Source organism: Chenopodium album, chromosome 5, assembly GCF_948465745.1.
Source record: "Chenopodium album chromosome 5, dcCheAlbu1.1, whole genome shotgun sequence".
In the NCBI taxonomy this organism is placed as follows: domain Eukaryota; kingdom Viridiplantae; phylum Streptophyta; class Magnoliopsida; order Caryophyllales; family Amaranthaceae; genus Chenopodium; species Chenopodium album.
Genome location: NC_137838.1, coordinates 5,388,800 through 5,411,567, shown reverse-complemented (window position 1 = coordinate 5,411,567; position 22,768 = coordinate 5,388,800). Strand labels below are relative to the sequence as shown.

General features: G+C 35.3%; 3 protein-coding genes and 1 pseudogene across 6 annotated transcripts; 2 read left to right on the top strand and 2 right to left on the bottom strand.

Moving 5' to 3' along the window:
- Positions 1-121: 121 nt before the first annotated feature.
- On the bottom strand, positions 122-1,780 carry LOC145630184 (AAA-ATPase At2g46620 pseudogene; annotated as a pseudogene).
- Positions 1,781-2,876: 1,096 nt separating this feature from the next.
- On the bottom strand, positions 2,877-9,446 carry LOC145630183 (uncharacterized). The gene is made up of 8 exons (XM_081682436.1): positions 8,973-9,446; positions 8,483-8,614; positions 6,760-6,883; positions 5,693-6,132; positions 5,492-5,568; positions 5,275-5,410; positions 4,200-4,403; positions 2,877-3,387 (listed from the first exon to the last, which is right to left on the bottom strand). The coding sequence occupies exons 1-8, from the start codon at positions 9,414-9,416 to the stop codon at positions 3,328-3,330; spliced, it is 1,617 nt and encodes a 538-aa protein (XP_081538562.1). The 5' UTR covers positions 9,417-9,446; the 3' UTR covers positions 2,877-3,327.
- A 1,655-nt stretch (positions 9,447-11,101) lies between these two features.
- Positions 11,102-21,331, top strand: LOC145631361 (histone-lysine N-methyltransferase ATXR6-like). Its single transcript, XM_081683432.1, has 11 exons — positions 11,102-11,487; positions 12,165-12,245; positions 12,359-12,588; positions 13,209-13,309; positions 13,393-13,605; positions 13,848-14,005; positions 14,527-14,610; positions 19,703-19,797; positions 20,309-20,409; positions 20,493-20,705; positions 20,948-21,331. The coding sequence occupies exons 1-11, from the start codon at positions 11,211-11,213 to the stop codon at positions 21,105-21,107; spliced, it is 1,713 nt and encodes a 570-aa protein (XP_081539558.1). The 5' UTR covers positions 11,102-11,210; the 3' UTR covers positions 21,108-21,331.
- LOC145631637 (disease resistance protein RGA2-like) lies at positions 14,476-19,746 on the top strand. Of its 4 annotated transcripts, XR_014112412.1 has the most exons (4): positions 14,476-14,610; positions 15,860-19,212; positions 19,316-19,415; positions 19,699-19,746. XR_014112412.1 is itself a non-coding variant. In XM_081683758.1 (2 exons), exon 2 carries the CDS (start codon positions 15,886-15,888, stop codon positions 19,132-19,134), a length of 3,249 nt encoding a protein of 1,082 aa, XP_081539884.1. In that variant the 5' UTR covers positions 14,476-14,610; positions 15,860-15,885; the 3' UTR covers positions 19,135-19,744. The 4 variants fall into 4 exon arrangements, 1 of the variants encoding a protein (XP_081539884.1); XR_014112410.1 differs by having other exon boundaries at positions 15,860-19,415; XR_014112411.1 differs by having other exon boundaries at positions 19,316-19,744.
- Positions 21,332-22,768: the final 1,437 nt, after the last annotated feature.

Here is a 22,768-nt window from a genome sequence, read left to right as displayed (position 1 = left end):
TAATTTAGCTAGTTTGAATCATGATTGAAAGATTTTTGAGCTAATATATACATTAGTAAAATAAGGATAATTTACAATTATTACAAGTATAGTTGTTATACTAAATCATTGTGAATTTATTTGGAGTCTATACTTATAAAATAACATTAAGGGTATTTACATTGTATATAATTAATAATTGTACCATATACCATTTATTGTCACCTTTGTAACACATTCACCCCTCACAGAATAAATAAATAAATAAACAAATATTACAATTTCTGTAAAATCTTAAAATACAAACTATTTTACTCTACTTAATATAAAATTAATAAACAAATATTATACTTATAATCAAAGTTTAAGTTAAATCTAAAGATTCTCTCCTACTATTTTTCAATCTTAATCTTCCATACATTTTCTGAATTTCCCTTATTGCATAATAACCATCTCGCTTGATTTTTGAGTCTGGTACATCTAAATCCTCTAAAACTTGATCACTACCACTCCTATTTAGTTGTTGTTCACCACTATTTAGTTGTTTAACATCTTCACTTTGCAATGCCTTGATTATAGTCTTTATAGCCCTAGTAGGAGACATCCGATTCGATATCATAATCTCACTTATCTCAGCCGGGCTTAACCGCGACCCGTTTTGTTGAAACAAGTCCTCCACTTGACCATATAGCTTGTGATCCTTACAACCCAAGTGACTCAAAGCCAAAGCCTTAAACCCATTAAAGTCACAAAATGGGAAGTGAATGTGCACATCAACTCTACCTGGCCTTAAAACCAAAGGGTCAATATGATCTTTACAATTCATGGTAAAAACCATTACTCTTTCTTCACCACAACTTGATACAACACCATCCATAAAATTCAAGACTTTAGATAAACTAATCCCATTCGATTCACCCATCATAAACCAATCCAAATTCTCGATCAAGATCAATGATTTCCTCGTAGTTTGCAACAAGAGCATCTTCAAATCCGAGCAATCCGATGGCTTAGAAAGATCGATATCATAAAGATCATACGACAGAAACTTTGCCATCGCGGCTGCAAAGCTAGACTTGCCCGTACCAGGACCTCCATATAGCAAGTAACTACGTCTCCAAACACGTCCAATTTTGTTATAATACTGCTTAGACTTCAAAAACAACTCAAGACCATTCTTAACCTTGGTCTTAACATCATCATCTAAGACTATATTATCAAACGACGAAGGATGAACAAAAGGAAACGATCTCCACAACGGATTATTAAGCCCGTCAACACACGAAGAACGATTTATATAAACTCGTAGCTCTTTTTTCTTCTTCTCAATCTCATCAACCACCTTGTAAATATGTTGAATATAAGGAACCAAAATCCTCTTCTTATCCTTAGCCTTAATCTTCAGCACAACCTCACCACCATGATCATTGTCGCGTTTTTTATTATACATCCAAATAACTTGAGCATGTAAAAACGTATCCAAAACATATCCATTAGAGTCTAGGGACACAAGAATATCACCCGGTTTATCTCCTGAGTAGAGAGCAGCAAAATCGGAATCCTCCAAAGAAGGCAATGATTTTATGTAAGTAAAGATTTTTCGAAACAATGGATTTTCTTGAAAATCATCATTGTATTGAGGGATTTTGTATTGATTATAGATATGAAATTGGTTTACTAAAATAGTTAAACACCTACTAATGATACAAAAAAGAGAAGTAAGATACAACAAACGAACAAATAAAATTATGATTACTAATGAAATTAGTAACCATACTAAGAACGAGAATTCAGGGATCATATTTTTTGAGAATAAAAAACTATAGATTATAAATAAAGATACAGAGTTTATATATATAGTTAAACCATACGAAGGCGGTCAAGAAAGGGAATTAAAAAGATGAGATTATATACATATATAGAATTAGTCAAAGACATGAGAAGTAGCTGTAAAAGTATGACTAATATAAGATAGCATATAAATTGACGTAAGTTTTGCTGAAATTGTTAAATTTATTCAAAGAAGGAGATTATTATTCTATCTTTGAATGAATATAATGGTGAAGGCTTAAAAGAGTTAGGCTATTATAATGAGAATTGAAGAAAAAGAAGATTGAAGAGTGTTTGATGGGATAATTTTGACTCCGTGTGTTGGGGATTAGTCATAGATGTCTCTGTTTGACACTTAAAGGCTGAAACTTTGCCTTTTGCTTAGGGTGGTAGTTTCCTAGGAAAAGGAATTGCAACTCATCTATGAAAGTTGGTCGTTGAAAATCTGGGAGTTTATAGAAAGTTATTATTTCGACTAATGAAACGTAATTTAATAATTAAATTTATTTTTAAAACAGGAAATAATCTTTTGAAATTAAAATTTTTATCTAAAAATCCGATGAATAAGATAAAGTTTTTAAACTTACATGAAAACATTTATCCTATACGGATTTTATTGAGAATTTTATAGAAATAGTTTTCTTTAAAGAGTTGTCAAGAATTATACATAGTATAAAATATTCTATGTAAATCATGCATCACACGGATTTCATCTAATATGATACAGTACTCCGTATAATAAGGATACAATTAGAGAGGTAAATAAAAGAGCGTGACTCTGGATGCTCAGACCAATCTGTCCACAATTTGAGCTTGAATTGCCCGATTGGCCAAAAACCCGGAATTTGGGATGTGACCCAAAATCCCTACATAATTTGACTCTCGTAATCTCTACAAATGAATTTCACTTAAACATCCACTCCAAGTATATTGTCATGTGCACAATTATTATTTTACAGACGAAATGACGAATATATTTTTTCACTAACCTAGTAACCTGCAAGTAGTCCAAGTACCTATAGGCTATAGAAGCAACAAAAGAATGGAAGATATCCAACTGAAACATATGTAAAAGACTTCACCAATAGTTTTTCTATTTGTCACAACTTATAACATTATAAAATAGGCTCATAAGACATAAGCACATTTAGTTCTACGGAACAAAAGAATTTTGAAGGTGACAAACATAATCTTAAAATCATGCCACCCACATAGGGTCATCTACATTCGTACATAAGTATTAAACTATTATACACTTATGGGGCCGTAATTCACAAATGCCTCAACTAAGTAAAAGGTGTCACATTGTCAATGCAGAACTAGGTAGAAAGATCATACCCTCAACCGGAATATCTAACTTTTTGCAGAACATTTGATTTTTCTACAACGCTGCATAGACAGCCAACAGAGCATATGAACACAAGAAAGACATAAGCTTCAAGAATTTGACTCCCAAAAATACAGTCAGTTTTGATAGGCAATGCCAGCTTCACTCGAAGAATGAGAGGAGGCAGTGGATTATTCATTCAAGCTACAGATGTCGACGAATTTCTGGACTGCATTATGATACTGTGTTCCCTGAGATCAAGGTTTAAATTTTCAAAAGTTCAAGAATAATGCCAAAGAAAGCAAATTAGGCAGGTTCTAGTGCCTATAAATCCAATGAGAAATTTCATAAACATATACTACTATGAATTCTCCTCAGTAAAGTCAAAACATGTATGACCAAACTTCTCAGAAGATTACGAAGTATTACTAAAAGATGAATTTTCATGCAATACTATAGCCTCCATTATTATTCCCACAAAAAAGAAGCCTACATCATATTCTTCAACTGCTATGCAAAAACTTTATTCTCTTTTATTTTACAGATAGATGCCTGGTGTTCAAACATTTACATAAAGTTAAGACTTCAGAATCCTAATCAATTACCTATATAAAAAAGCATCTCATGAGAAGATTAAATGCATATATTTACTTAAAGGCAGGACTGCAAGAGCCTATGCCACTTATATGATACTCGCTGCATAATGGTTTTTATGGCAGACAAATGTGCCTCAAATATAGCATCAAATCAGTATCATCTCCCAATTTCTTAAAAGAAATTCAACAATACTAGATGCATTGCAAATTCATGTACTCCCTCCATCTGAAAATCACATGCAATTTTAAAATTTCCAAAAAAAGTCCACTTGTCCTAAAATAAGAGTATTGGTTTATGACTGGATTTGCAAAAATATCCCTACTTGATTAAGTAATTGAGAGAAACTAATATATTAATCTTTTTATAGCATTAAGTCATATCATTAATAATGAAGGGTTAGGTTTAGGAGGAAGTGCATATTACTAACATTGTCAGGCGTACTAAGAAGCAGATTGCAGATACATACCTCCCAATATAGCTGATTGCAGTCCATGCATTGCCAGAATTCTAAATTCTTGTTGAACAAACAATTAGGTATCTTCTGAAAACCTTTGGCAGCTTCGACAGCTTCTTCTGTTGACAACGGTTTTTGGATAAATCTGCCATTGCATTTCGTGCATCTTGACATTAGCCGGTCCTCTGAAATCTTTAGCTGGAATGTTTGAATAACCTGTGTAAAACACCTCATTATCAGGTTCCAGAAAATGAGGTTCCATTCTTGATATTAGCACAGAGTCACAGACAGGCCCAGCACTAATATATAGGTTGATGGAAGAGGTAGCATTCTAGACTCCTATCTAGTGTTGGAAGGAAGGAAGATCAACCATTCTTTTAAAATCTCAGCATTGCCAAAAACCATTCTTGGCAAGTACACATGCTGGTACCACTAGTCCACTAGACTAGTACTGTAAAAAATCTTGAGTTATGCTTCTTTCATTTCTAATATCAAAGAGGAGTAACTTTTGCAACTAATAGTTGAAAAAATTACAGCATAAAAGGTTAGACACATAATGACCCGCAATTAACCACATGCTCAATATTTACAACTAGAGGTGAGGAGTAGGTTTTCAGATCAGATTTGGGTAGGCTCCATCTGGTTTGGATCATATTTGGTTGGCGTTTTATTCACTCATTTAGATAGGTCTTGGACCTAATCGGGTCATATACAGGTCAATTATCAGTTTATCAACTGAATTATTAAGATAAATCAATCGAATAGTTAAATTAATTTTCGGGACTGGCAGCTTGGGCTGAGTTGATTTCAATTCCAATCATATATTGGGTAGGGTAATTTGATTTGGGTACAAATCAGAAGCTAAACTTTAGTGTGTGAAAGTTGAGAAACAAGTTGAACATAGACAATTAGACAATCATATTTTATAACAAACCATCCTTCATTGTTCAACAAGCACTCATCCTCAGTAACCAATAAGTGCAATTTGCAACCGAGAAATGGATAGTTTGACTCTACTTTCAAGCATAACATAGATATATCCAACTTGAATTTACTTACAAAGTTACTAAGTCAGATCATGTGTTACCTCAAGTAGCTGTTCATTCTTGAGAAGGCTCTTCACTCTGTATATTTGATTTTCTAACAAATAGTCATGCCTCAACAATTTGGCATCCCGAGTCAAGATCACCCTTTTCTCCTTCTGTGCCTGCTCTATTAGCTCCCTGGAAAAGATGAGAACAATAATTATCGATCAGAACTACGCATGGAACATTCAAGTACAGCATCTAAAAGCTAACTTTTACCTGCTCTCAGGCTTCTTTGAGTAGGGAGTTGCGGCATCAATTCCTACACAACGTAAATGTTTTGCCAATCCTTCAATCTGGAAATAGGTGCATCAGCTTGTTATATGCATAGACAAGCAATTTAACATTAGATAAGTTATCTAGCCACTTTAAAATACAAGATAAACAGCAGAAAATAACAATAAAAATAAATCAACTTACCATCACATCACAAAGAAACTTTGGGTATCCATCACCCCCATTTAGTGACTCCCATGGTGGAGGGCCTTGCCAATCGTCATCAGCACCTCTGTGTTTTCCATTTAAACTTGATTTAGGCTGTTTTTTCCCCTTCTTTTTAGAGGTTTTAGGTTTTCTATCTGTCTCATTCAGTAAAATCTTACTGCCATAGTTGGAAACAATTCTTGAAAGGGACTTGTCAAAGGGTATGGTCTGTCTGCTTAATGTGTCAGAAACAACCGTGTCCATGGAAATTTCACTTTTGAAAAATTCAGTAGCTGTTGTTGCTCCAACGATACTTGAAGCCTCACCAACTCGACTACGTACTATTCTCTCACAAGCAGTTGGCCTCTCAAGAACTTCTTTCAATCCAAGACTTAAACTAGGTAAACCAAGCACATCAACATCACTTGCAAAGTTCTCTGTTGCAGAACCAACAGAAGGATTACACAATGCCACCTAGTGCCCTTCTTTCAAAAAGAAAAATCATACTAGCAAAGCACACTTCATACACTATCTAGTTGATAATTAGATCTAATAACACGCACAGAAGCAATAAATTTATAGCAGCCAAAATCTTCTGTGTAAACATGGTGTATCTACATACATAACAGGGCAAATGCAAGGAGTGAACAATCAGAAAGTCATATTAAACACTTTCACAAAAGATACGCTGTCCAGGTTATTGTCCCTTGACCTAAATATCAAGTTCCAAGCCTTTCCCACTGCATAATTACTAATCTGACACAACATAAGATACCTCGACCTGTTTTAAGGGAAAAAACCAAGCAGTGGAATACTGCAATCATTGCACAATTCTAGGCCAAGCAGGACCAAATTTCCAATTTATTAAGTTATGTGTACAACTTTCATTGTCAAAACTACAGCAAAAGAATCAACTCAAGCATTTTATTAAAGCTTCTGAAAGGCTACATTGAGTGATTCTGAATCAAAAGGAATATATAAATGTCGAGTACTAAATGAGGTGAAAGTTATCCAAAACAGAAGTTACAAAGATTAAGAAGAATCAAGTACCAGGCTTGACGGACCTTCTTTGTCAACCTTTAGTTGGAAAATAGAAAATATCTCAAGTAGACAGTGGGCATCAATTGCAGAATAAATTTTTTGCTCCTCTGTAAGGGGGCGTTGAGACCAATCACTGCATTGAAGCTCCTGATAAAAATGAAAGCAAACTATGAGCATACTACCTCCGTTACCAAAGACTCTTAAAATCTACTGCTTACAAACAAATTAAGGCAATTGGAGAAAGAGTGATGTAAGAAAAGGTGAACAAAGTAAAAGAGAGAACAGAAGTGACAAGGTGTATAACATTGTACAGTAAGAGGGGTAAAGCAGTAAAAGTGGTAAAGTGTTAAAAACATTGAAAGTTTTACGAACTTTAAAAAATGTAAAGTGTTATAAACTTTCGAAAACGAAAGTAATATGTGACAAACTCCAATTAGAACTTTGGTAAGATTTCTATATGATATACTATCCCAGATTAACGTTCATGTACTACGTATATATAATTATATAGACGCAGACAGATTTTCTTTCCTAAACACCCATGACTGCATACGAGGATAATATATGCTAAACTGAACCTTATTGAGATGAATTGAATTATACTTAATGTAGCTGGAGAGCTGAAGTTAACTGAATAGAGCTTAATAGATCTTAACTGAACTGAAATTCTGAAAAATTAAGTTGTAAAGAATAGGGACTTAAGGGACTTATCTCATGGCTGAGCATTACAATCGAATAATAAAGAATCAAAATATTTCAATTCATACCTAGATACCAGATAATAATAATAAAGGGAAAAAGGAAGACTAAACCAATCTAAAAAAAAAACTAGAACATTATTAAGATAACCAAAGTAACCCATTTTAAAGTCTATCAAAATATCCAACAAAATAAGAGTCCCTAGGAGCAGTGTTGTCAAAAAAATAATAACTTGTAAGAGTTATTCTGCAAACAAAAGGAATTCTCAAATCCAATTTGCCCCACACCCCATCACCAGGAAATAAAGAGAGAAATTATAAAAACCATTTCTTTTTGTGGTTTAATACCAGTGGATGGTCTTCACTCCTGAGTTTGAACTTCAAAGAGCATATTCTAGAACAAGAGCAGGGGCTTGGCAGTTGGCACCATGGTTGGTAGTTTGTCATGATGATGGAAAGACCCGTTCATGAGGCAAGCTTCATAAGGCCATATTTAACCATGAATTCACCAACATATACTAAAAGGGAAAGGGGAAATTAAAATAAAATAAAATAAAATAAAAAATATATCAAGGGCTCCACTATTTTTAGCTATCATGATCATTGTGATTGGTAAGATAAATAAAGAACAAAGAAATGGGAGTCACATTCTAGCAGTTCACCAATAAAAGTGGGCTACGTCTACAGGCAGAGACAGATAATTTCACAGTGGACCAATACAAATTAATAGCAAACCCTAACCGATTAGCTTATTTCACAACATCTCAACAATGATGCAATTTCACTACAGTTAAAGAATAGTCAAAAAATCAGGCAAATTCCAGACTATAAAAGAACATAATCCAGATTACATATTGTTGGAGTAAAGAGAGGCAAGGTGCATTGAGTTAAGAATTCTCAAGTCAGCGATGTCTATCACGACACACTGATTTTTCTTTGATCAATTCCTTGTATACACATTATCTTTTGTAGCCTTGAAAACTCATTATATACAACACATATCACATATGACTATCCACCTATGTATCACACAATTAACAAATCTCACCTTGGAAAGAGAAACTCCCAACAATTCCTCGCAAATGGCTGCCAAACTCTTGCTATTCTTTCCTATCTTTCTTCCCATTTGCCTTTTTTGTAAGTTATGATATATGCTAGAAATGTCGATAAATGGTTCAACCTAAACAAATGTATAAGCTAGTAAGCACAATAGGGAACAAAATGAAAATTATAACAAAATTACAAAAACCTCAAATATCACTCAAAAACATAATTTATTATTCAAGCAAAAAACAAAAATATACAATGCAAAGTCACCAAAACAAAATTATCAAACACCATATCAAGATAACCCTAACAAACTTAAGCAACTGATAAAGCATCAAACTTTCAACAACAAAACTAAAGCACAAAAAGAATTAACCATGCAAATTAAAAATGAACCTAATTAGCCATTAAATAACGAAAATTATATCAATTCAATAAGCAAACAACACGATAACTTCGCAAATATGATAAATTCAGAAAAATTATCATACCAAATCAAACCCAGGTTCAAACCCATTCGAACAAAACGTAGAAGACAAGTAGACCAAATCCTGCTTAAACCGAAACCCCAATTTCAAAACATTTTGATCAACAAACATCTGCTTCAATTCCTCATAAATTGAACCAAAAGGCAATGATTGCAAGTCAACAAGAAACACGACCGAGTCATCATGGTGGTTCAACTGAGTCAACCCGTCCGAATCGGGTGGAAAATGAACGAGTCGGCAAGCGAGTTGGAGGAGAGATACGGTCGGGAAAGTGCGGTCCTGGTTGGAGTCGGTTGGTTGGGTGGTTTGAGTGCGAACTGGCTTCCATTCTGCGTCGAGTGCGACGAGTGAAGAGTGGGTCAGTGCCCAATTCAGAAGGGTGAACTCGGGCGAGTCGGTGGTTGAGACCCAGTGTATTGTTAGTGGTTTCGGGTATGTGTTTTCCATTATTGCTGTTACTGAGAAAATAGATTGACGTAAGGGGTTATCATACCACAAATGGATACCCCGTAAATTACAAGGGTTGTGCTTAAGTGTCAAAAGCACACCCGACTCGACCCGATTCGAAACCAATCCGAAAAATCTCCGATTTATATTTAAACTCGCGTGACATAACTATTTAGTATGAGTTAACTTTAAAAAATTATCCGGCTTGATCCGACCATATCAAACCCGATACGATCATCCAAATTGACACCCCTACTTGTGCATTAGTGACTACAACTAGTGAGTCGGTGTGCTAATATATGAACAATTGAACATGATTAAGAATAGGGGTGCTAATTGAGTAGGGCAACTCGCGAGCAACTTGACTCGGTCAACGTTCGGTCAAAACTCGACTCGAGTTTGCTCGTGCTCGCTCGAAACTCGATAAGCGTATAAGAAATTTAATATTTTTCTATTATTTCATATTTAAAAACAAAAATTAAGCTTGACACTTAATAAATTTAAAATAATAAGCTTAAGTAGAAAAAAATATATATAAAGAGAAGAAAATATCATTAACAAATATTTGAATTTCAAGAGACGTAAACCTTTAAACGAGTAACTCGTGATCAACTCGACTCGAAAATTAACGAGCACGAGTCGAGTAACCCTCTGCTCGTGATCGACTCGCTCGATTAGTACCCCTAGTAAACCAAGGTTAAATAACTTTTACTAGGTTTTTTTGAAGGTGTTTATTTTGAACTTTAGCATTTGGATTTAAAATGGGGTTGATTACAAAATGATTTGGGTTTGGAATTTGGAATCAAGAATGAAACTAGAATTGTACAAGGTTTGAATTTGATTTTTAATTCATAATTCCTTGTGTGTTTTTGACGATGTATTTGATTGTTGTTTGGAAATGAATTTTTACTTTTTATTTGATACCTAGTGGAGTAGTGGTGTATTATGAGCCATATCCACCTATTAGGATGAGTTTATTGCCATATTGTGGAGTTTTGGCTTTAAGATTCATATACAAGATTTCTGTATTTTTTGCAATAAAAGTGGTGTAAGACTTTAGGTAATGAGTTTTGGATTCCAAAATTCATTATAAGACTCACAAATTCACAAAGACCTATCTGATATACTATGTATTATATTGACAATAAAGGATATTTATTGACCAAAGTTCTGACAAAAATAAACAAATAAATTAAGCCTACATCGTCTGTTGTTTGGTTGGCATTCTAATTCCTAAAAAGTCTAATTTCCTATAAAGTACTCTACAATGGTCTAGCAGTAGAGCAGTTGTTTGATTGACATAAACATTTCCTATAATATAAAAAGTATTATTTCCCACAAATAGGTTTTTTTTTTTTTTTTTTTTTTTTTTTTTTTTTTTTTACGGGCACAAATAGGTTTTCAATCAATAACAATTGTTTGAATAAACATATTTGTTGGTCAAAACTTTTGAAAATGGTACCTAATATATGAGATACAATTGTACCCGTATATTATTGACAATTACGACTTGTAAACAAATGCACAAATACGATGTTTTTTTTTTTTTGTTGGAAACAAAATACGATGTACTTCATATTGAACATACATTACTTACATACCCAGATTTTGGCCATTTCAATAATCCTTCTCTCCAAAGTCAAAAGCACCTTTTACCGCCAAAACTGTTTCACAAACATACCGCGAAACCAAAATAATCTCCCGCCAAACATCTTCACTCCTCTTATACCCCCAACAACACCACCAAATTCACCACTATTCCCCGCCTTTCTACTTTCTCTCTCCTCCATTTCAATGGCTTCCGCAGCTCTTCGCCGAAGAACCCGAGCTCCGAAACCCGTCTATAAACCCCCTTCACCATCACCTGAATCAGAATCTGAATCTGAGTCAGATTTAGACTTTGAAGATGTGAGCTGTGAAGAGTGTAGATCTGGGAAGAATGCTCCTGATTTGTTGCTATGCGACGGATGCGATAAAGGGTACCATTTGTATTGTCTTAAACCCATTCTTGTTGCTGTTCCTAAAGGTTCCTGGTTTTGCCCAATTTGCTCTGGTGCCAAGAAGCTCAAAAGTATGTTTCTGGGTTCTTTTTGATATTTTGTGGGTTTTTATTTTCTCATTATCAATCGCCATTTTACATGACAATCAGCTAGAAATTTGTGGGGTTTGGATCTGAAGTAATAGTTGATTAGTGAAGTTTGTCGGATCTGCATGTTAATCTATTGTTCTATGCTACTGGGGTTTGCTTTAATTTGGTTAACATTAATTGATTTGATTTTTTGGGTTTTGTTGATGTGGTGCAATAGCATAACATTGGGAAATTAATGATGAAATTAGGGTTTGTCCTATTTTATAAATTGGTCTAAATTTGGGGGAAAATGTGAATGAAAGGGTTTATTGCTTCAAATTGGTGTGGGATTTTAGTAGTACATTGCTGGAAAATGTTGTGAGATATGACACATTGTAATTTGCAAATGGTTGAAGTTGAATACTTTGCATGTTAAAATGGTATTGGTTGACAGATCTTGTAAAGGGTTCCAATGCTTCTGATTAATCTTCTTTGTTGGATACTTGATAGCATTACGGTTACACTCATCGAAATGTTCAATGATTTTATTGTTGTTTTTGTTGAGCTTAAGAATTTCTTACTGTGATATTTGTCTGTTTGATATTGTTGTTGGAACATGTTTTTAGACATAATAAGTTTGCATTTCAGCTTTTTATACCGAGTTCTCTTCCTTTGGGCAGCATTTCCTTTGGTGCAGACTAAAATTGTTGATTTCTTCAGAATACAAAAGTCACCTGTAGAAGATGAAAAGTCAATGGCAGGTAGATGCCTAAAACCGTTCTTTATGGCACTCCATTTTATCAACCCTTATGTCTATTGGTAGTTTTGGTGGATAATGTGGTGGTAATTGTTAAAGTTTTCTAATTGATTATAGATTCTCGCAAAAGAAAGAAGCGCTCTAGTAGCTTTGTGGTGTCAAAAAAGAGCAGGAAGTTGTTGCCCTTCAACCCAACTGAAGACCCTAATCGGAGATTGGAGCAGATGGCATCTTTAGCTACCGCGCTGATGGCAACTGGGACCGAATTCAGCAATGAGCTCACTTATGTCCCTGGCATGGCTCCTAGATCAGCAAACTGTGCTGCTTTAGAGGATGGAGGAATGCAGGTATGTTGGGTGTCACATATTTTTATATACTTGGTATTATTGCAAATCAAATAATCTATCTATGAGATATGCATTAGTAAGAGAAATGTCATTGTGAATTGGATTCATGTTGTTGTGGTGACATGTGAGCTTTTTACTAGTATGTCATGTTTGATATGGTTCAATTCATTGATGGGCAAGTATTCGATTAATAATGCATGAATTACAACTAATTCATGTTGAGTTCTGGTATAGGTTTCCCAAGTTGAACTAAATCTAGTGATGCTTCAACTCAGTGCATTACAAACAATGATATGCTGACTGAAATCCTAGAATATAGCTTTCTCATCTGAATTAATTAGGCAAGAGTATTTGTTGCTGGGTTGGGCATCAGTAGGCCTTAAAACTTAAAGTCTAATTGTGAGAACTCCAAAAATACATATTGCCAGTCTGATCCCTTTAGGTGCTCTGCCAGTAAGGATATTTTGTAGGATAGCTCATGCATACACATTTACTTGTTTGATATCTTAAAATGGTATTCTCCTACGCTTGACATTAATCAAGCATAGTTTTGTTGCCATTATTATCACTGTTGTAATCTAAAAGGTTCCCTGATAAATGTGAATTCCCAATTGGTTTAGGTCATGTCAAAAGAAGACAGCGAAACCTTGCATCTGTGCAAGAAAATGATGGAAAGAGGGGATTGGCCTCCCCTACTAGTTGTCTTTGATCATAAAGAAGGGTAAGTAGACCTGTTAAAATTTTTGACTTGCACACTGGGGCAGAAAAGAAGGATCAACTAACAGTTGATATTTAATCAAACAGGTTCACAGTACAGGCAGATAAATCCATTAGGGACTTGACAATTATCACAGAATATGTTGGAGATGTTGATTACCTCCGGAACCGTGAAAATGATGATGGGGATAGCATTATGACATTACTTTCAGCTAGTAATCCTTCACAGAGACTCGTGGTCTGCCCTGACAAGCGCAGTAACATTGCACGCTTTATCAATGGCATCAACAACCACACTCCGTAAGCTCTCTTCTTTTTCTTAATTGCGGCCCTTCTTGAACGGTATTCTTCATATATACATGTTGATGCCAAACTAAATTTTGCCCTTTGGAGAAGCCGGTATCTTAGGAAGGATTTTGCTTCCCTCCCAATTACTGCAGCCTTCATTCAGAAACCGTTTCCACTTAGTTCAACTATATCATTTGGTATTAAGACTTGTATAATGGCTTGAAGTGACCAGTTTGAACTTGCTTTTAATGCAGGGAGGGGAAGAAGAAGCAGAACTTGAAGTGTGTAAGATATGATGTTGGTGGTGAATGCAGAGTTTTGCTAATTGCAAATAGGGATATACGTAAAGGAGAGAGGCTCTATTATGACTATAATGGACTTGAGAATGAATACCCAACTCAGCATTTTGTATAACATCTCCCTTGTTACTATCATACCTAATGATGTCGAGTACAATCTGTAAGCTGTATACGTAGTCCTTCGGTGTCTTCTGTATGTCAGTTCATACTTCATAATGTAGAATTGTATTTCTTCTTGAGCAAATTCTAATGATCAAAGTTAATTGCCGATGCAAATTACAGTATTTTTTTTATCCTTATTTAAAAAAATAAAATTGTAAATGAGCTAAATTTAAGCTAAAGCTCCAAAAAATATTACATAAGATTTGACAATCTTAAGGTGGCATTTCTCGTTTGAAAATTGAGATCAATTCCATACACAAAACAGAGGGAATATCAAAGTACTATAGGTGGCATGTATGTACTAATCAAGTCAATATGGTGAATTAAGGTTATACAAGTCTACGGTGGGTGACATTTACTGATGTGACATGTAAGTCAACTCTTTTTTTTTTTTTTTTTTTTTTTTTTTTTTTTTGGCGAAGTTTCATCCACAAAAGATGGCAAAATCAATTCTGAATTCTTAATTATTCAGGTCTAATACCAGCAACTGCTGCTTCCTTGATATACAGTTCCTCTTTTCTGCAGTCTGCACTTTTGCCAAAATTCGCTCTTACATGTAAGTGTTTTTTTTTAAAAATCTAAAATTGATGAAAGTATTTAGGTAGAAGTAGCTTTTATATATTTGCAAATTTTAACTCGATATATTTGTTGCTTTTAATGAATTAAACACTTTAATAATCATGAAATTGCTTCAGTAATGATAGATTTATAAATCTTTAAGGCCTAAAACGGTTTAAGTTATGGGAAAATACAAGTTAATCTGCTAGATAAATGAATTTTTGTTAATCTGATAGCATTTTTGTAAATATATTGAAAAACAGGGTCATTTATTAAGTACTTTTGATGAGCTGTTCAATCACTGTTTGCTTTTTGCTTTTATTGTTTGGTGAGAAAATTACACATGTACCCCTCAACTAGTATATGAAAAGACGCATATACCCCTCTACTAGTATTTGAAAAAACAATTATACCCCCGATAAAATTGACTGGGTATCCCTCTTAAGTTATATAACTTTTCATTCATATATTTTTTTTTTTTTTTGGTGTTTAGAGAGCCACAAGGGCGGGGTAAGAATTTATCCAGAATCACCTGGAATTGGGAGGAAACTCTAACCACTTGAGCTACTCCTCACTCTTTTTTTTCATTCATATAATGACACAAGAACCATGACCGTCTGATTATGATGACCTAACAGCTCAAATTAGTTCTTTATTCTCATTTTAAGCTATGGTTCTCACTTCTCAACTTCTCACCAGATCCTAATTTTATATATTTATTTATAGTATATGACTGGACTGAAAAATATAAATATCATAAACTTGACGGTTATGTGATTTTTTTTTTTTTCTTTTCAAATCCAATCCTATGTAGTAATACTTGGTCTTTGTTTGGATTATATTACTTTATCTGAAAAAATATTATCTGAATTTATATCATTTGGCTATACTTATCTGATGAACTTACTCTTTCTTTTTTTTTTTTTTTTTTTTTAATTCATTTGGTTAAAATTTAAATATTTTGATTGTGTAATTCATATATATCATGTGAAATATAAATAAATTTGTAGCATGAAGAAGATATACAATTCTACACTTTGATATACCATTGAGACTGCATTTATAATTGTAATATGGACTATATATTGACACATTTTCATTTTTATCATAACTTCGACTATTAATATCTTTAACTATATATTACTTCGTAGTAAAATCTATAAAAATATGACATTTATTCCAATAATATATTGTATATTAAGATAAATCTAACAATATTTTACTTATTATGACTATCAATCTGTAAGAAAAAGGAGACCAAACAGAGAGTAAGATGAGTGAAGCCATTGAGACTGCAGTCATTGAACTTGCTGTGAAGAAATTGGTTTCCCAAAGTTATCAAGAGATCAAGTCAATTGTGAACCTCGAGTCTGAAGTGAAAAGGCTTCAGGAAACAAGGACCATCGTTCAAGCTGCACTCCTTGATGCAGACTTAATGCAAGAGCACAGCCATGTTCAACAACATGTGCTCGAGAAGCTCAGCTGGGAGCTTAACAGGTTGGTGAACTTCTTGGATGCAAAAGCAGTTAAATCCAAGAATAAAAAAGTCGTGGGTGGAAGTAGTTTCATGAAAGAGGCGGGCTTGTTCTTTTCTACATCAAACCAGCTTATTGCTCGATTTAGAGATGCTCGGAATATCAAGGATATGGGGAAGAAACTAGAATCCATTGCAAGAGACCATGCTCGGTTTGGTAGCATTGTTAGTGTACTACCTGCATACCAAACACAGGCAGCAAGTGTCCAAACAGCTGGGTCTCACATTATCTCTGATGTAGTCATTGGGAGAGATAAAGAAAGGAACACCATCATAAGCAGGCTTTCTAACAACTTCATTGCTTCAGAGACCCTCTCCGTTGCATCTATTGTTGGGATTGGTGGAGTTGGGAAAACGACATTGGCTCGCTATGTGTACCATGATGAAAGGGTGAAATGCTGTTTTGATGTTCGGTTTTGGGTTGATGCAACTAAGGGATTTTGTGTTGAAGAGGTGCTGGAGAAGATCTTAGCATCTGTTATGGATGAAATGCCTCGCAGGTGTGATATAGATCAGTTGTACCATCACTTCCTTGAAGCAATTGCTGGAAAGAAGTTTCTGCTTGTTCTTGATAATATTTGGAACAATGGAGCTTTGAGGCTAATTTGGATAGAATTAAAGAAATTGCTAGCAGTTGGTGCCTATGGGAGTAAAGTTCTCATTACCACACGCGATCAGAAAGTTGCTGCAACAATGGACTCCACCAGTCCTTACATGCTCGGGGATTTAACAGATTACAACTCTTGGCTACTCTTTGAACGGATTGCTTTTACACAGTTACAAGAACCAGGTGTGAAGGCTATTGGGAAAGAGATTGCAAAGATGTGTCCTAATGTGCCCCTTGTTATAAGGAGTATTGGCGGCCTCTTAGCAGGAAAAATTACACTGAAGGAATGGGAGGCCTTTAGAAATGATCAGCTTGCAAATTTCTCTACCTATGGGCGTGACATTATGCATACACTTAAACTTAGCTATGACCAACTAGATGCAAAGCTGAAGCTTTGTGTTGCTTACTGTGCTTTATTTCCAAAGGGGTTTGAATATGATGAAGATGAAATGATTCGTCTCTGGATTTGTTTGGGTTACGTAGAGCCACAATATAAGAACCAAAGCTTTGAAGAAGCAGGGGAAGCATATATGCTCGGCTTGCTAAACTGTGGCTTTTTCCAAAGAAGTGATGGCTTAAAGATGCATGATGTGATGCATGATGCTGTTGTCATGCTCGCAGGACATAAGTATAAGATGGTTGATTCAAACACTGTAAAATTTGATGAAAGAGTTCATCATGTGTCTGTTGGCAATGTGGTGGACTCATCATGGGATGTCCTTTCCTCGCTCTCCAAAATTAAATACCTCGAGTCCTTCCTTGTGGTATCTAGGGAAACAAACTTAACAACGAGGAACTGGTTCATCTTTCATAAAGTGATGCTTTCAAGATTTCAGTGTTTGAAGGTATTGGACCTACACGGGATATGGATAAAGAAGTTACCAACATCGCTAGGTGAGCTAATCTGCTTGCGACATCTTGACTTGTCAGAAACTGCTATAGTGAAACTACCTAACTCAGTCGTGAAGCTGGTGAATCTACTATCACTTCAATTGTATTCGTGTATTAACCTTCAAGAGTTGCCGAAGGACATGAGCAAGTTGGTGAAGCTTAGATATCTACAGTTAAGTGAGTGTTTGGAATTGACCCATATGCCTAAGGGGTTGGGAAATCTGACAGATCTTCAAACATTAAGCCTATTTGTAGTCAGTGAGAAAAGTCCGCGAAGAAAATTTGAGGCCAATGATGTAGGTGGGTTGGAAGACCTTAAACACCTCAACAATCTGAAGGGAGAGTTGAGTATCCAGGTGTGTAAGCAGCCAAAGGATATAGTGTCGGGAGCTAGGATGGCAAACTTGAGAAGAAAAGAGAAGCTCATAGACTTGTCTATTGATTTTTGGGATAGCACAAAAGAAGATGAGACGGTGCTAGAAGGCCTTCAACCCCATGCCAACCTAAGATATCTAAAGATACAAGGTTATGGTGGGGAGAGATTACCAAGCTGGATGATAGATGATAATCTCCGTTGCAGGCTTCCAAATTTGATTCAAATCAAGATATTAAATTGTCAAAGGTGCAGATACCTTTGTCACTTGGGAAGGCTCCCTTATTTGAAAGACCTATTTCTTGAGGGGTTAGATAATGTGGAGTACATAGAGGAGTATACTAGTAGTAGAAGCAATAATGCTGATGACGAAGCCTCTACTCCTGAGTCCTTATTCCCCAGCATAGAAACATTTCGGCTTAAGGGCATTCCCAAGTTGAAGGGATGGTGGAATATGTCGTCGAGGGGAGACCACGATTTAAGACAGCACCATGATGTTCAATATCGGAATCATCTCACTGAATGGAGGCCTGCATTTCCTAAACTGAAGGCCCTGTCAACAGACAGCATAGAGTTGGCAATTGCAATAGCCAAGGGGCCGGGCTTTGCTTCTCTTGAGCGTCTCTATATTAAGCACAATTCAAGAGAGTCTCTACCATTTCTTTCAAAAAAAAAAAGTGTGTCTCTACCATTGTGTCAACAACAAACACTAACCCCCCTGAATACTTGCTTTCCCAATCTCTGTTGTTTGCAATTTTCAGGTAATCCCGAGATAGAAGTTCTCCCTGATGAGATTCAATACCTTTTCAGTCTTGAATACCTGCGCATTGACAACTGTAAACAACTCAAGGCTATACCAGAGTGGATTGATAGCCTGAGGTCCCTCACAAGCCTCTATATATGGGAGTGCCCCAGACTGGAATCCCTACCGCATCAGATAAGCAATCTCTCCAACTTGAAGTCACTCACAATTAGTAAATGCTCTGCAGTGCTCACAGAGAAGTGCCGGTGTGAGAGTCCAACTGGGGAGTATTGGCCATACATTCAACATATCCCTTACTTAAACATACGACTTTCTAATCAGAATCCAACTGGGGAATACTGGCCTTACATTTAAGTATTTAACATATCCCTTAAGTAGTCCTACAGCTGATGCTTAATTATCTGCTTACTGTTCTCTGTTGTGTCAACCCAAGTAAGTACTCAGCACCCACTTACTCCTGTCTCTTTAAAACACATTCTCTTTTACTAACATCCCCTCAACTTTACCTTACCTTCCTTGCCTTTTCAATTTGCAGAACCTTCAGATATGAGAATGTAGTTAGTTTCTGATGATAAGTGTGTATGTGCTAATCTAGAAATCTGCAAATATATTTTACTACCTGCGTTTTTCCACAGGTATTGCCATTTCCATTTCTATCACTGATCATCACCTTCACAGTTTTATTGGGAATATGCTTCTGCCTTAAAACAAATTAACAACATGAGTAAATGATATCAAATAAATATGGCACAATGCATAAACCGCTTACTTAATTCTTTTTGCAGCCTATCAGAGAAAGTGGAGCTACAATTCATAATTTTAGTCATTATTTCTTTCAAACAGTATTTGAAAGTAAAACCGAGTATTATACAGTTGTGTTTTGTTGCCTATCTGAGTAGGTTTTCTTGTTCTCTTCAGTGATCAGTTGGGACCGAATTTAGCAATGAGCTCACTTATGTCCCAGGCATGGCTCCTAGATCAGCAAATTATGCTGCTTTGGAGGATGGAGGAATGCAGGTAATGCATTCATGTTGGCCGTTACATTTTTTTTAAAATTTTTTTTTTTGTTTTTTTTTGTTTTTTTTTTTGTTTTTTTTTTGTATGTACTATTGCAAGTTACATAATCTATCTATGAGATATGCATTAGTAAGAGAAATGTTACTGTTTGCTGGAATCATGTTGTTGTGCCAGACATGTGAGCTTTTTACTAGTATTTCAGGTTTGTTATGGTTCAGTTCATTGCCCTTCCTAAGGTTAATCTATTACAGTTGGGCATCAGTAGGCCTTAAAACTTAAATCTAATTGTGAGAACTCCAAAAATACATATTGTCTGTTTGATCCCTTTAGATGTTCTGCCAGTAAGGATGTTTTGTAGGATAGCTCATACATACACATTTACTTGTTTGAAATCTTAAAATGGTATTCTCTTACGCTTGACATTAATCAAGCATAGTTTTGCTGCCATTATTATCACTGCTGTAATCTACAAGGTTCCCTGATGATCAATGTGAATTTTCAATTGGTTTAGGTCATGTCAAAAGAAGACACCGAAACCTTGCATCTGTGCAAGAAAATGATGGAAAGAGGGGATTGGCCTCCCCTTCTAGTTGTCTTTGATACTAAAGAAGGGTAAGTAGACTTGTTAAAATTTTAGACTTGCACACCATGGCAGAAAAGCAGGATCAACTAACAGTTGGTATTTAATCAAACAGGTTCACAGTACAAGCAGATAAATTCATTAGGGACTTGACAATTATCACAGAATATGTTGGAGATGTTGATTATCTCCGGAACTGTGAAAATGATGATGGGGATAGCATTATGACATTACTTTCAGCTAGTAATCCTTCACAGAGACTCGTGGTCTGCCCTGACAAGCGCAGTAACATTGCACGCTTTATCAATGGCATCAACAACCACACTCCGTAAGCTCTCTTCTTTTTCTTAATTGCGGCCCTTCTTGAACGGTATTCTTCATATATACATGTTGATGCCAAACTAAATTTTGCCCTTTGGAGAAGCCGGTATCTTAGGAAGGATTTTGCTTCCCTCCCAATTACTGCAGCCTTCATTCAGAAACCGTTTCCACTTAGTTCAACTATATCATTTGGTATTAAGACTTGTATAATGGCTTGAAGTGACCAGTTTGAACTTGCTTTTAATGCAGGGAGGGGAAGAAGAAGCAGAACTTGAAGTGTGTAAGATATGATGTTGGTGGTGAATGCAGAGTTTTGCTAATTGCAAATAGGGATATACGTAAAGGAGAGAGGCTCTATTATGACTATAATGGACTTGAGAATGAATACCCAACTCAGCATTTTGTATAACATGTAAGGTCTCATTATTGCCATCATACCTAACACAAGGTGGGTCGAATTACTTCTGACCTTAAGCAATTGAGCCCCATTTTTGGCTTCCCTGATGTGCTGAATGCAATCTGTAATCTGTATATGTAGTCCTTAGGTGTCTTCTGCATGTCAGTTCATAATGTAGAACTGTATTTCTCCTTGATTAATTTTTAATAATCAAAGTCAATTGCTGATGCATGCTATTTTCTCTCTTTTCTTTTCTCATGTTTTTTTCTTCTTTTTTTTTTCTATCTGTTGGGCTAAATGTAAGCTAAAGCTCCAATATCTTAAGGTGGCATTTCTCACATGAGAATTGAGATCAATTCCATACACGAATTCTCTTTATAGGATCTACTCCTTGACTAGTATAAAAGAGTTCGACAATTATGATGTAATGGAGGCAAAACAATTAACATCATAAAAGTTCCTCAGTGAGGGTAAGATTAAACCTACAGCATTTGTAAACAATGATGATAAGTTACTTGTAGGTAGATCATATTATCTCATACTGACATTTTAGCTAATGATGACAATCTTCATGAAACTAATATTCGACTTTATGAACTAACGAGCATCTGACTCTAGAGTACAAGTAGATAGGAAGAACTCTATACAGATATAGGTGTATAACATTGTAATGTAATGGAAAGAGTACGTGATTTCATCGCTTAACTCGTATGCAGTATATATTAGGCCATGAACCTGCGTATTTGGAGGACTCTCACAGGAGTCAGATGTCCAAGAAGTCTCTTACATTCTCTTCTCTAAGGCAGATTTACATCATCAATGCAACATTGTGAGGTTTTTTTGCTGCCAAATCTACAGCAAGATTAGGAAGCTAAACTTGGGCTAAATTGGATCTAAACAAAAGTCCACATAAAAAGTAGGCTTAAAGGCCCATTATACTCCCTACAATCTTGGGCTTTTAGCCTATATTGACTTCCCTCTTTGGCCCCTCCACAATAGAAAAAAGAAATTGCAGTTTATTTTGATATTTTCAAACAGTATAATGCATGGGATTCTGGTAAATTTGTCCAAGTATATGTTGACAAAGCTCTGAAATCAATCTGTACCAATTTATGATTATATTCCAAATCTCAATGCCAAATGCCCTCCCAAACAATCATATTTGTGTAGAAAAATACAAACTCAAGACTTGTTCTTGTCACCACTTCACTGGCTACTCAAGTCCTACAACACCAGAGCCGAACACCAAAACAACGGATACATATAAGCATTAAATATTAAATACACGAGATATTCTGCTCAATTATAATTAGTTACATGTAAGAGTTTATGATAAAATTATACATTATTGGTGAAATGAAACATTTACTTGTTCTACATTGAAAAAATTTACTTAACGCTTAAACATTACGCTAGGCTACGTTTAACATTTTCGGTAGAAATATCATTTCAAACAATTATTAAGAAAAAAGGACTGTCAGTCAAGTCTGGGCTCGACTTGCTTCTTGGTAACAAACTCCAATTTTCAAAACCACTTCATATGCTACACTCCATACAATATTATTGGACCACCCTACCCTATGAAAAATGTGTTATAGAACTGAAAATTTTGCGAGTAAATATTTTAGGGTGGTCCAAATTTTTATTGGGTCTCTCCATAAAAGACTTAAAAG

Excerpts from the sequence above, each read along its gene's own strand:
- LOC145630183 (XM_081682436.1), bottom strand. The coding sequence starts at position 9,416 with ATGGAAAACACATACCCGAAACCACTAACAATACACTGGGTCTCAACC. Across the intron at positions 6,133-6,759 it reads ACTAAAGGTTGACAAAGAAG|AGAACTTTGCAAGTGATGTT; the intron begins GTCCGTCAAGCC and ends GTTCTGCAACAG. Across the intron at positions 4,404-5,274 it reads AGAATGAACAGCTACTTGAG|GTTATTCAAACATTCCAGCT; the intron begins GTAACACATGAT and ends TGTTTTACACAG.
- LOC145631361 (XM_081683432.1), top strand. The coding sequence starts at position 11,211 with ATGGCTTCCGCAGCTCTTCGCCGAAGAACCCGAGCTCCGAAACCCGTC. Across the intron at positions 13,606-13,847 it reads GGCATCAACAACCACACTCC|GGAGGGGAAGAAGAAGCAGA; the intron begins GTAAGCTCTCTT and ends CTTTTAATGCAG. Across the intron at positions 20,706-20,947 it reads GGCATCAACAACCACACTCC|GGAGGGGAAGAAGAAGCAGA; the intron begins GTAAGCTCTCTT and ends CTTTTAATGCAG.
- LOC145631637 (XM_081683758.1), top strand. The coding sequence starts at position 15,886 with ATGAGTGAAGCCATTGAGACTGCAGTCATTGAACTTGCTGTGAAGAAA.